This window comes from Phaethon aethereus (genome assembly GCF_964289735.1).
Source record: "Phaethon aethereus genome assembly, chromosome: 4".
Classification (NCBI taxonomy): Eukaryota; Metazoa; Chordata; class Aves; order Phaethontiformes; family Phaethontidae; genus Phaethon; species Phaethon aethereus.
In genome coordinates, this window is record NC_138578.1 from 65,042,511 (window position 1) to 65,056,901 (window position 14,391).

The window sequence follows — 14,391 nt, forward strand, 5'->3', positions numbered from 1 at the left end:
TGGGATGGATTGAGAGGCAAAGGATGATGCATCAACAAGAAGTAACTTAGAGCTGTATAATAAATTTATTTCACTTACCTCATTTCTGCGTATGGATTTTAGGGAAAATGTATGGTCCTCCTCAGCATAGCTGAAGTATATTTTAGCAGTTTGAAAAAGGTGGGAATGAACAGGTGAAGCTATGAGTTCTTTTGAAAAATGACAACAAAAGTGGCACAGTTTTTTAACAGTGACTTATCCTGGTGGTGAGTAAAAAGATAACTTTTTAACTGCCAATGAGGTTAAAATAGACTTTCCAGTTGCATTTTCCTGTAAGCAAACAAAGCAACAGTTTCTTGCCCTGAGTAAAAAGAAACACAACTCAGTGCCCCTTTCTGTTGCAGCTTTGATATAGAAATTTTGCATTGAAACATTCTAACTGTCATTATGTGGCAATCCAAAATAAGGGTATCTTCAGAGTAAAAGTCCAAACAAAAGTATTTAAAACTGTTTAAAACAGTAGCTGAGAAACCTCTACTGTAAACACCTGTGAATTGGAGACATCTGTTGCTTGTTTTTTTCCTATTAGCTGTTTAGTTAACAGGATCCAGTATGTCTTGCAGACATTTTGTGTGTGCGTATTTCTGGAAGCCACTGCTTCAGGTTTCTGGAAACCATGCTGAGGTTACTGATGGATGGAATTATTTGGGGAATAATCTTTTTATTCAGTTTTATTGTGAAATTCAGCGGGATTGCTGGGATTAGAAGACACAATGTTGCTACTGTCTGTATCTAGAACAATATGAAACATATGGGTCATCTAAAATGCACAGACCAAAAGGCACAAAGTAACATGCTATGGTACTTCAATTACGATTCTACTGTATAGTAGAGCTTCAGCATTCATACTTCATTTTAAATCTAGTCTGTGAGACGAGGTGTAGAAAGAAACTTTGCTCAAGTTAGTAACCTTCCTTCTTTTCAATGCAAATTAAGAATAGTATCTGTACAAGAGATACTTTACGTTTTCAATTTTAAGGCTGGTTTTCTTGGATTATTAAACTGACAAAGATTAGAATAGCATCACTTAAAGTAACAGAATTGATAGGGAGAACTGTGTTTCTTGGTTTAAACATGCGGGTGTTTATCCTGACAGAATGGCTTAGGCTTGCTGTCTTAACAGTTTTCTTATTAGAGCTATCAGCAGTAGGAACAGTAACTTAAGAGTACAAAGTTCTATTGCTGATGCTGTATTTTGCCAGTCACCTGCATTTACTTAAACTGCTGTGAGTTGCATCACACTTAATATTACATTAGTCTATATGGCTCCTAACTGTTACTTGAATGCTTAATGTAAGGAGGGTTTGGTTTCTCAAATAAAATATAATTATGTACAATTTTCTTGTGAGTTCATTGCATGCTACAGTTAAAGTGCAGTGTGCCTTATGTTCCATTACATTTTATGCTGCCGATTTTGGAAGATGATTTTTCTAGTTGCAGGATGTGACTTTGAAATGTGTAAAACCTGTTTTGCTGAAATACCACACCAGTATCAGTGATTGTGTGTATGCTATGTTGGTGAGGGGGAAAAGGTTTTTTTTTTTTCTTGTCCTGACTGCATGCTTCTTGAATAGCAAACAATTGGGGCAACTTAACTAATGGAAGTGAATAAAACTAAGAGCTGTTGTCATTTATAAAAGTTTATGGATATTTTTTCTTGTTCACCTGACTGATCAATCAGTTCCTGTTTTATTTACTTGTTCTAATTGGATGAAATACTCATTTTTGATTCATGTTTTTTAATGTTGCAGATCATGAGTCAGTTCAGTGGTGTTACGACAACTTCATTAACTATAGGTCCCTGATGTCTGCAGACAACGTACGCCAACAGCTGTCACGAATCATGGATAGATTTAATTTGCCTCGTAGAAGCACAGACTTTACCAGCCGAGACTACTACATCAACATAAGAAAGGCATTAGTTACTGGGTATTTCATGCAGGTATGTGTGTGCTCTTGTAGGGGACATAGTTTAGTGTTTACATTGCTTTTAATGTTAGTATGGTTATTATAACTTACCAAATTTTATCCATGTTACTTAAATTGTATGTGGCTAGCTATATTACCATTTAATCTTTGTCAGTTTGCTTGGTTGTTACTCAAGCAGTACATTCTCTAGTCCAATCTTATTTGGAAGAGAAGCTGTAGGCAGTCTTGCTAGTATCACAATATTGTTTCTGGCACGACCAGTCAGGAATTGACCACGAACTTCTGAATAGCTGAGGGAGTAACGTCATAAAACATTGCAAAGTAACTGCAATATGTAGTGTTAAAATTATTTCTAATCTGATAAAAATAGGGGAAGTATAGTTGTATATAAATATTAATTATATGAAATTGTTATAGAAGGAGAGTATTTTCTTTTGCATACTTCTCAATATTTCACTTATTACATGAATCACAGGTACTGGAGTACTGGAGCAGGTGTGTAATCTCAGGATGTGCTGTTTGTAACTAATTTGCCTCATGAACCAGGATGGGTATGGAAGCCAATCTCCACTGCTACCTCCTGGATGCTTTGCATTTCATGTTAAGCATGCCCCCAAGCTAGAATGCAGGCTGTGTTTTTTCTTTTTTTTTTTTTTTTTTTGCATAGTTCCTTCCTACGGTGTTTTTTCTCTTCAGCATTCATCCCTGTGGTTAGAAGAACAGAACCTTTAATGGGAGTGAGTCTTCATCCTCATTGACTCTGGACTGTTGTGATAATGTTTTTCCCAGCAAACATGCATTCTGATACATCTCAATAATGTCTCTGCAAGAGCCTAATATCTCACTTACAGAGAACACAAGCTTGTTATCCTTAAGAGGCTGACCAGTGCCCGTGGCTTTTCCTCATTTTTCACTTGAGCTGTGCTCTAGTGGTATTTGAGCACAAAAGCTTACCAGTTGAGAAGGGAACCATTGGTCAGTGCTGTGCAGCTTAGAATGGCAAACAGATTGACAGGCACGCGCTTACCACATCCTGACTGGGGCGCAGACTTGCGTACCGCATACGTTTAAACCTCCTTCCAAGGAAAAGGTGCCTTCCTCAGAGTTCAGCCAGCCAGTCTTTAGTAGAAACATGTTTCAGGGTTTTTGGAATACAGGAATATCTGTGTCAGCAGATGCATTTCACTGTAATGTAAATGGGAGATTAAGGCTGTTGGCTGCTTTTAAATATTAAAAAACTGGCTTGCTGTAGCCCTTCAGACAAGCAGGCTAGTCACTGTCTTCTGTCCTTGCTTTTGGGACATGTTTCCTTCAACTTTCTTGGGGGATGCTTTAGTACACATTCCCACCTACACCTTTTAATTCTGGAAACTTTTTGCAAGACAAAGAACAGTTCTGCTCCAGCTGGTTGAGGCAGGTCTGACTGCCACAATTGCACTTTTGTTTGGTAGAGTGCCCTATGGCTTCCTTCATTTGCTTGGACCTGTAGGAGGTCACGTCTGTGGAAGGTGGTGATCTGGTTTATGTTACTCAGAGTGGAACTCCTTCCTCTAATAGATGTTTTCTTGCCATGGAACTGCACTGTTGGTAGCTTTTTGCTCCCTCCTGCTCAGGAGTTGGAGATCTGACTTTACTACTCTATTCATAGCAAAAATAATAGGCTCACAAAGATGAAAATGAAGCCTTTCCAGAAGTCTCCTTGGGCTTCCATGGCCAATAGGTTATTTACTACCTTCCTCACATAAAATGCCTAATTGAATTTTTGGGCTGAATCAAGAGTTAGCTGTAGCAGACTGGTTGAAGGCATTTGGAGTCGAAGCCATTTCAGCAGTTTCTCTTCTCCTTTGTGTTTGAGTCCATTTTATTTTGAGTTTCTCTCACTCTCTGACCTCTATGATAGTGTGATAGCTGTTTGACCTTGACTCTGATGACCCTTCTCTCATGAATTCCATCTTGCTTTGAGTAACCTTCAGTAGAAAACTTCTGAATATAAATATTTCTAAAAACTTATAAATACTCAAAAGTGATGTTATTTAGCAGCAGCTGAAGTACTCAAAAATGTAGTCTATATGCACATTGTACCCTCTCTAAGCAGATATTCAGGCTCTGGCATTTGGGTGCTCTTGTTCAAGAAACCTGAGTAATGAAACGCATACATCAGTTGTCCTCTTAGTACAGAACATACGTGGAATTCCAGATTTGAGGACTTGCAAAGTGTGTGCATGTACAGTAGATAGTCTCTGCAAGTAAAGTGCTAAGGTCTATGGGCAACACAGGGCAGAAGTTGATTCTTCAAACTCTTCAAGTTTAAAAATGCAGTGTGAAGTGGAAAAAACAATAGCTGCCACATTGTTCTGAAATAGTTCTCATTGACTGCATTGTTTTTTACTTGGGTAATTTCCTAGGGTCCTAAAAACAATCATAAAATGTTACTGTAGAAATTTCTGTGCTAATCAAGACCTGTGGTTGATGTCTGACAGCACAGGCCTGTATTAACTCTTGAAGTAGTACTAATTTGCCTGCCTTTGGTTGTGTGTGTCAGTGACTGATAAATGTGGAATTTCTGCTGGTGACGAATCTTTTTACCCATCATATTTAAATACAAACTTGAATTCCAGTAAATCTGCCATAGACAGCAAAGGGAATAGCAAAATAGTTTAAAACTGCCAACAATTCTGTGTGTAGAAAAACTTCTGGAAGGATAGATATTGACAAGAAACTAAGCGTCTTATAAATTTTTTGTGCTGTCCCCCCAGTGTCTTCTAGTTTTTATAATGGAAAACTTCTATTGGCTTTTTTCAATTTCTATATCAAACATCAGAATCTGCAAAGTATATATATAAAAAAGAGCAAGAGTGATGCTTGCAAAATCACTAATAAACTGCTCATTGAAAAGAAAATACATTGGAAAAATACTGCTTTCTCAGTATGTTAGTGCTAGCCATATCCTGCCTTAAGAAGGGAGAGGGATTGGAAAATTGTACAACTTCAACACAATCCTAATTTTACTCAACAGAGGTAGAAAAACTAAGCTTACCATTTTTAAAGTGTTAATAGACATGTAGCTGAAATAACCGTGTGGTAAAGACTAAGCAAAAATAATTATACTGCAGGAAGTAAGCTATGTAAAGGGTTAAAATTGAATTGGAAAAGGCAAGCATATGCCAAATTATTTTAAAGATGGGTCATCTTCCTCTTAAGGGTTTTTTTTTTGAGACTGGTATTACCAGTTGCCCTAAAGAACTTAGGTTTTTATTATTGTATTTCCAATCTAGTAGTGAAAGCAGAACTAGAATTAATAGTTTAAAATTCAAGTTGGAACTTAAAGGAGGAACAAAGAACTATAGTGTGTGGTAGAGCCACCACTCTCCTGTGAGGTCTTCAAATCAAGCTTGGAACCTTTTTTGGAAGGGATGACTTAGTCAAACACAGGATATATTGGGGTTGCTACAGAGGATGAAATTAAACAACCTGTGCTCAACAGGAAGTTAGATGTCAGATGATTGGACTGCTAATTAAGATCTCATTCTTGCTGCTACTCAGTCTTTGGTGCTATTTTGTGTATGGAATGATATATGTTTTGAAGTCTTTATATAATCAGGCTTCTACAGTAACAGAATGGTAATAGAAGAAATCTGTGACGCGAAGGTGGTCACCAGTGCATTTAATTGTATTAATTTTGCTCTTTAAGAATCCAGAAGAACAGGTTAAAAGTTTTTAATAGCTTCAGAAACACTGTTGTGTGCTCTGCAAGCAGAAGTTGCAGAAATCCAAGCAACTGACATTGTTCCTTTGGTGCATGCCATGCTAGCATTCTTTTTTCACAAAGACAGACAAGAAATGATTGTTTCTCTAAAGTGTTTGTCAAGACTAGCCTGCCAAAATCCATAGCCTTAAATCTGAAAAAGGTTGGATCTCTTGACACTATTCCTGCTTTTGTCCTTTTAAGTGCATTTGGATTTGGAATGTTTGGCATGTTTGACTAAAGACCCCTGGTTGGGCCCTCTAGGTTCAATGACATGGTAGACAATAAATAAGCACAAACACTTAAAACTTCAGAGGAGGGTGTATCGTTAATAAAATTGTGGCATCCTTGAAACCTCTGTTATGAGAACTTGAACTAAAACCTTTTCCTATGGTGGCCACTGTTTCCATGTGGGTTTGTCATGTTGATAACAGCATTGTAATTGTCTCCAAATCATCAGCAGGCAGGCTTTCTCACTCTGCAGAGTAACCTGCTGCAGAGATGCATGGGCTGGCGTGGCTCTTTATGGTCCTTTTAGTCATGTTTGTGTAGCTCCTTATGTTGTGTCGTCAACAGTGTTAGCAGTTTTCTCCTTCCATTTACAGCCCTATTCTTTGGTCAGGTAGCCTAATTCACAAATGTTTCATACTGATACATGGCAAATTCCTTGATGATATCAGAGTTCAAGTGTGTTCCCCAGTATCTTGCTTAGTACCACTACTCCGTGAAAAATGAGCCTATTTCATAGACATGCTTTGTATGATTCTGTGGTTTTTGTGGAAGCTCTGGCTTTTTATACTCTGAAAAAACTCACTGGATGTTTGAGGTTGGAAGGGACCTCTGGAGCACATCTCTCCCAAGCACCACGACAGTATATTTTACAGGCAGCGGAATTGGTTGTATGCCAGGGGTTCAAAGGAGCATGAGTTTATATGCTGCCTCCGGTATGTCCTTGTTTGCTCCCTTATGTCAACTTTGGTGCTTGCCTGAGCCCATTCTAAATTCTTACAGCATAATGATCTGGCAAGCCTCTTCCACCTTCATAGAAGCAGCAGAATTGGCTCTGTCAGCTGTACTGAAACAGCTCAGGCCAGGAGGGAGCAGGAAAATGCAGTAGCTGACCGTTAGATCATTGCTTGCTGTGGAGCCATAGCTTCTGTATGTGTATTTCATGGTGGTGTTGCCATTACTGAACTGGAAATTCTTTACTGATCTGTGTGCCTACAAGCATACTTAATAGAAGCACCTCAACAGGTTAAATACTGTAGCTCAGTGTTAGCTCAGAGTCAAAATAAGGGTGACTTACCCTTGAAATCCATGTTCTAAGAAACTTTTTTTTTCTTAATTGGGTTTATTCCAGTCCCTGTCCTTCCCTGGAAATGAAGAGCTAACTGTACTTTTCTGTAGCAGTTCTTTTTCTTCAAGTATGCTTGATTAGTTATTTCAGAAGCTTTTTACTTGGTTCAAAATTGTACAAAGTAAACAAGAAATACAACTCTTTACTATTATTATAAATTACATAGAAAAGAAAATTGTATGTATTTGGGAAAGGTAGATAATAAGACTTTACTATTTTAATACATGTGAGAGACTGAGGTGCTAAAGGTAAATTGTATTGATTTTAAATTTAATAGCACACTTTTCTAGAATGAAACCTAAATAAATGAATTATTCTGTTCTCATAGGAAGAACAGAAATGGGTAAAGCAATGAATATTTTTGTATGCATGCTTTAGTTTTGGTCTGAATTAAAGAGACAAAACTTTTTTTAAAAAAGGCATAATCCTATAGCAGCATATGTGCTGTGACTGTACTGGGTCTCTGACAGATGAGTGTATAGTCTAGTCTGGTGTGCAGCTATACTGCTATTTAATTTTGCAAATGTTGGATTGAGTTGGATGAAATGAAGCCTAAATCGTTACAGACAGTGCACTGTTAATCTCCATTTAAAAGAGCCTCTGTTGGCTTCACAGACTTGAAATAAAATAGGAGTGTAATCTCTAAAATCTTGGTTGAAAAGATTTGCAGACTATTGAAATACTTTGTTCTACTCCTAAAACATGGTCTGGGTATTAATGTCATAAAATATGAGAGAAGAACACTCAAAGTAAGTAACTTGTTACTAAGGAGATATTCTGATTTTAATTTTGAGGTAACTATTGTTTTAGAATTCCTGGGGTTTTAATCTGATAGATGGAATTTACCTTTGACTAGACAAAAAAAAGGTGGAGATACACCTAGGAATTAAGAGAACAAGGAAGCACACAGTATATAGTAAAGGAAAGCAGCTAATGATGATCTGATTAAAAATGTCTTTTGGACATTTTTCAGCCTTGTCTGTCCTGCTTAATCTTTTTACAGGGTTTTTTTGTGTGTGTGTATAGGTAATGAAATAAGTACTGAGGTCGTATTGAAGTACCGGTATCAAAAGATTAATTTTAGTTACCTGTTCTCTTAGATTAACTGTCCTTACAGAGGATATCCTTCTAAAAATAACTGTCTGGTTTACCAAATCTTAATGAGCTAGGTATCAGAGCATCTTGGCGAGGTAGGCATTATTCCCTTTCATAGAGCAAGAAGCTTGGTCAGAGGGAGGTTGATTTTTTTTTTTTTTACCAAGGTCACAGTGGAAATGTGGTACTGAACCTACATTTTCCAGCTCTGAAGGTCATGCCATAACAAGACTGTTCTTATTTCTGACATGCTAAACTTCCTATTCTTACCGTACTTTTTTCAGGCCTACTGTGTGAGAGGATTTGCAGAATAATAGGCGCATCAGTAAAATTACTACTGAAACACTGCACTAATAAAAACTTGATAACATTACTGCTGCCTGGTCCCACGGTAGCTACTGCAATGAAGTGCTTGAAGCAGGTGCCTGTACTAGACCACAGTTGGCTTTGTGTGATGTTACAAACCTGTCCAATATAGATACTCCATCCCAGTGCTTCTTTTTGCATTGTTGCTGTTCTAATAATGATTCTTCTCTTTGGGTGGTAACTATTTTTGTATGTTGTTTGAATTGTGTATTAGAATGTACTCTTACCATAGCAGTTAGCAAAACATCTGGCATCTTGATTATGTCTGTAAAAAAAAAAAAAAAAAAACCCCCAAAAAACAAACCACAAAACAAAAAAAAAACCCCAAAAAACTGAATAGTTGAAGTGGTCAAGTAATGTGCCAAATCTAGATGAGCTTTGAAAGTTGGGATTGTGTATTTTGTATAGAACGCTTAACAGTCAGCTTGAAATCACTTCATGTAAAAATTGCCTGTGGTAATGAAAGAATGTCTTTTTACTTAGGTGGCACATTTGGAACGAACAGGGCATTACTTAACAGTAAAAGATAACCAGGTGGTGCAGTTGCATCCCTCCACTGTTCTTGATCATAAACCAGAATGGGTGCTCTATAATGAATTTGTCCTTACAACAAAGAATTACATCCGGACATGTACAGACATCAAGCCAGAATGGTAAGCCAAAAGCCTTAACACAGTCATGACCTACTGTAAAGCTCTTCTTTCTCTTTTTCCTTTTTTAAATTGATGTAATTCTTTTCACTTTTCCTGAAGCTTGTCTTATTAAAATGGTTTGGGGAATGGCAAGGGCATGGGCTTGAGATCTTGCAGATGATGAAAGGTTTTTTTTTGTAAATACTTGTTTCTGCTTGTGGGAGTTGGGTGTAAAACTTGGGCGCCCATGCTCTATGTGCAGAGAGATGCTTGACTTAAAAACAGTAATTTTAGTAAGTCTATTGGGAAGGAGCTGCTTGGAGATGCTCAGTTTGGGGATGTGTCCTAGCACCCACTTCTCTACCTAAGTTAAGAGATGCCGGCAGGTGCCTCTGTGCTCAAGATCTAGGACCTCTCTTGACAGTAGGTGTCTGTAATTCTTCTGGAAAGATCTGAACAGAATTCAGTGCTTTGTTAAAATATGAAGGAAAGAGGTGGGAACACTGGTATAACCTGCCTTGTCATAATATTTACTAGTCAACAGAGTGCATATCGAGGAAATCAGAGGCCTGATCCTCTGCAGACAGAGGTCTGAATAGTCTTGCCTGTTTTTAAGGCTGTATTTAACTGCCAAATTGTGAGCTTTGGGGGCATGGGAGGCTCTTCAGCTGTTGTTGAAATTGTGCTGTTGTACAAGGAGGAGTTTAAAGATTCGTAAGCCAGAAAACGTAGCATATGTATATTTTCCATAGTACTTTAATGGAAAAATATGTGCTTGAATCCTTCCTTAGAAATCTTGTTCAGAATGAGCGCTGTGTAGCCTAAAGCAGCATCCTGTGGCCTTGGTTGCATTTTTAAGCTTAAAAGAGCTAAGGCTGAACTGTGCTTTTACACAAACCAACACTTAAGTGGACTTTTGTGGCTTGTGGACTTTGGCATTAATTTAAGCAGCAGGTTTGACTGTATGGGCTACTCTTGGCAAAGACCGCAGCAGCAGCATGGGTCTGTAAGGGACACATGGCTGAACAGGAGCATCTTGTGGGACTTTGTGGGACTGAGATTTAAGTGTGCATGTGTGTAAACTTTCATTGATCTTGGAATCGAAGAACGAGCTAGAAATAATGGATAATCTTTGTTTCCCTCAGTTGTAGAATTTCTGTAGGATGCATCTTCAAGTTTGAGTATTGGTAACAAACTTTTCCTTTTTTGACAGGCTGGTGAAAATTGCCCCTCAATATTATGACATGAGCAATTTTCCACAGTGCGAAGCAAAGAGACAGTTGGATCGCATCATTGCCAAACTTCAGTCCAAGGAATACTCACAGTACTGAATTTATGCTTTGAACTGAAGTTATTCAGAGGACAGCTTTAAGAGATGAAAGAATTCAAAGTTCAAGTTGTGCTCTTCACTTTGGTTCAATAATGGCCTTTATTTGAAAGCTTTTTAATTTTTCTTTACAGTAAATATTCCATTCTGATTTCATAAATTAAACATTTATGCCTCCCTTTTGTGTTGACACTGTAGCTCATACTGGAAAAGCTGATCAATGTTTTGCAGTTTATTGAAAGTAGTTCTATATATAACAATGTTATAAGCATTTCTTTAGAAATGGTTGAAAATGCTTCTAAAAATGTGATTATCGACCATGGTATGCATGATCGTTGTAATTGTTGACATTCCTTTTAGAAGTTGTGAAATGTTACAACTTGTGCTTATGTAGACACAATCTTCAGCTTCAGTACAAAGGTACTGACTTCAATAAAGTCTATTTATACTAATTTTTTGCCACAGTATGTCAGTATTTCTATTGTTTTGATCAAAATGTGAGAAGACATTTAGTCTCCTGTTGAACTGCTGTTTTATTGCCATGGCAGTAGGTTAATATTTTAAAAGTGCGGATGCTTAAGCAGCCCTGTTAGAGTGCCATCAATATCATACATAGAACACTGATCCCTTGCAAACTTGCTTCAATTATGTTGGAAATTTCTAAAAAAAACAAAATGCTTGCAGAATTTTTTGGAGAATGCTTTCTTCAGGCATCCTCCTGGATATTTCTTGGACAGAACTGTAGTATTGTGTCATGTGAAGTGTCTGTGGCTGGGCACAGACTGCTGGGCAATGTTCAGATACAGTTTAAGATAATACTATAAGCAGCACCGAAGGTCAAATTACATCACACCATTGTAATTCTGTAGTGATTTTTAGCAAAGTATGACTTGACAGCACTTTCAATTTGGGAAAGCTAATCCCATGTGGAATTTATAGTGAGGTTTGATCAGAGGGCTGGAATACCTCTCCTCTGAGGACAGGCTGAGAGAGTTGGAGTTGTTCAGCCTGGAGAAGAGATGACTCTGGGGAGACCTTCTTGCAGCCTTCCAGTACTGAAAGGGGGCTTACAGGAAAGATGGGGGTGGGCGTTTTAGCAGGGCCTGTTGTGATAGAACAAGGGGTAATGGTTTTAAACTAAAAGAGGGTAGTTTTAGACTAGATACAAAGAAGAAATGTTGTACCATGAGGGTGGTGAAACACTGGCACAGGTTGCCTAGAGAGGTGGTAGATGCCCCATCCCTGAAAACATTCCAGGTCAGGTTGGATGGGGCTCTGGGCAACCTGATCTAATTGAAGCTGTTCCTGCTGATTGCAAGGGGGGTGGACTAGGTGACCCTTAAAGGTCCCTTCCAACCCAAACCATTCTATGATTTAACATACTTGGTCAGATGTCAGTTTTCTCTCTCCCTGGAATACGCTGAGATTTGCTGCTTTTGGCAAAGAGAAGCTGGAGCAGCTCTTGCTGAAACGGGTTCCCCTAGGATGGGAGCTGTGTGCTGTCGTGCTATAAGGCTGAACCAAGAACAGGTTATGTCAGGAGAGCTGGCAGCTAACCTCAGTTATAAGACTAATCTTAAGTGCTTGATGTTTGGGGTATCCTGTTTAAATTGTAGCAGTTGGCTACAAAATTACTTGGAATCAAGCAACTTGAGCATTATCTTCTAATTCCAGCTTTTTTTTCTAAAATGCCATTTATATGAGGGGGAGTAGAAAAGTTCTGAATACTTCTTTTGGTTAGCAATAAAAACTATTGTGAAAGAAAACATGTCTGAATATGAAAATTTGAGGGAATTTGTAATACACAGTGGGACTTGTGAGTCTGCCCCAAGTTTGATAAGCAGGTGAGGGAGTGGGGTATCTCCCTGGTTCCAGGCACTGTGGGGTGGGTCTGGACTTCCTCCTTCCTACTGAAAACCTGGTGAGTTAAGCTTTCTGACTGCAGTTACAAGAGTTTTGATTTTAAAACATGGGGATCCTGAATTTAAAGGCTTTGATTTCAAACACACAAATTCCTGCTCTAGGAAAACTGAAGTTCAGGATGTGGGGCTTTGTGGCAGCTTGCTTACCGGCCTTCTAGGGGGCCGTGCTGAAAGGTGGCTGCTCCCCAGTAAGAACATCTCTAGCATTCATGTGCAGCCTCCGCCGAAGTGCTGTAGAACCACTGTTCCTACGACTTGTGTTAGGTATGGCGGGGCCGTGTACACAGCCTGCTCTCAGCACGAAATCCCTTGAGGACCCCAGAACCAGCTGGCGTAAACTGCAGTAGCTTTGGTCCTTGGAATGGGGGAGCCAGATAGCTGGGGCTGTGAGTGAAACTTGACATGGGAGAGACTTTGGCCTGCGTGGGTGTGTTTTTATGTGTGGTTTTTTTTTTTTTAGTTGTCATACCCACAAGCTCTGCTTGGGCTGTGACAGCCAACCTGGGATCTTTCACTCTCTCTTTGCTACCAGGAATGCAAACACTGGAGGCCCAGTTAATGTCCTCTGACAGTTGTATGGCCTTGCTGGCTTCCAATTAAGTCAGTGACACCTGTGCTGGGGTGCACCGGTGTCACCGGCTTAATTGGAAGGCTGCTGAGTGTCCCAGCTGCCGCTAGGGACCGAGCAGGCCCAGAGCCCCCTCCCCTCCTGGCGGCAGGAAGGTGAGCTGTGGGAAGCAGCTTGGCTGTTGGGACCCTGCTGGAACTGGGGTAGTGCTTCAGGAAGGTGCTGAGGCTCAAACATCTGGGGAATCCAGTGGACGTGATACTTGGCGTGATGTTTGTGTAGGGCACAGCGATTCCCTGGAAAACACGGTTCTCTGAGTGAAGAACTGACAAGCAAAGCGCTTCTAACGCTGGCGTTGAGAAATAAAGCCTTTTCTTGTACCGGACTGTGTGTGCTAAACACATGGGCCTTCCTCCAGGAAGTGGAGAATGGCCCTGGGGCCGGAGCATCTCTGTGCGGGCACCACACAACCGCTCTTCCACTGCACAATACCCATTGCCAGCAACTGAGGGTATTTAAGGGTTTGGGGCAGTAACGTAGAGACACATCGCTGTGGATACCTCAGGCTTGCTGCAAGTGTCACTTTCAATTTTTTGGATGTAATTTTAGAGCCATAAAGCAGTGGGAAGGGAGCAAGTTATAGAAGAAGTAACTGTCCCTCTCTGAAGGAGTAAGGAAAGGGGCAGCATGGCTTCTTAGAGAAAGAGGCTTTGTAGGTCCTGAAGGGAAACTGTATCGGGAACCTTCCTTGTAACTGTGGTTACCTTGGGGGTACAGCAGATGCAGGCAGAACAGCTACGTTTTGAGAATAGCCCTGGTTATTTTCATAAGTGTTGAAAGGTAAAACCTCATTCACATTTTTTTTCTGGTGGAAAATCTGTCAAAAAAGGTTGCCCAGAGAAATGAAGGGAGACCAAGGAGGAGGTACAGGAATGAGGCTGCTTTACCTATGAGTGTATGAAGGTCACTGCCTCTCTCTTAGAACAGTTAAAATCACCTGCAGTCCTGCTCGTCAGCAGAGCTTTGGTTTTGGCTGCTTGTACTACAAACTGCACAGTAAGTGGGGAAAAAGTTGGAAATTACAAAAATACGCAGGAGTTTGCTCACGTCAAATAGAATCGTGGCTTCCCATGCATTTTGTTCTGTGAGATGCTACAGGTGACCAAAAGGCTTCCAAGCTGCTTTCTAGCCCTTACAATTGTTTTAACTGGCGTCAGTGGTCAGAAAGCATTAGCTTGCTTTTTGCTGGAAGGGGTCGAGTCCGTGCTGCAGGGTGGCGGTGACCGACCCCGTGCTGTGGCTGCCGGGGCTCCTAAATAGAGCACGTGTTGACACCAGCCACCCCGACCCACTCCAGCCCTTCGCTCCGCCCCGTCCCCTGCCGCGCTAACATTGCCGCGGAGCCTTCAAA

The 14,391-nt window shown here is 39.9% G+C and overlaps 1 protein-coding gene across 1 annotated transcript in view; it reads left to right on the forward strand.

The window, feature by feature from the left end:
• Positions 1 to 10,494, forward strand: part of DHX15 (DEAH-box helicase 15) — a gene marked incomplete at both ends in the record, with an annotated part of 46,213 nt that extends 35,719 nt beyond the window's left edge. Inside the window, 3 exons of the mRNA XM_081998713.1 lie at positions 1,791 to 1,981; positions 9,015 to 9,184; positions 10,377 to 10,494. Of these exons, the coding sequence (XP_081854839.1) occupies positions 1,791 to 1,981; positions 9,015 to 9,184; positions 10,377 to 10,494 (479 nt within the window). The remainder of the gene's footprint in view (positions 1 to 1,790; positions 1,982 to 9,014; positions 9,185 to 10,376) is intronic.
• Positions 10,495 to 14,391: the final 3,897 nt, after the last annotated feature.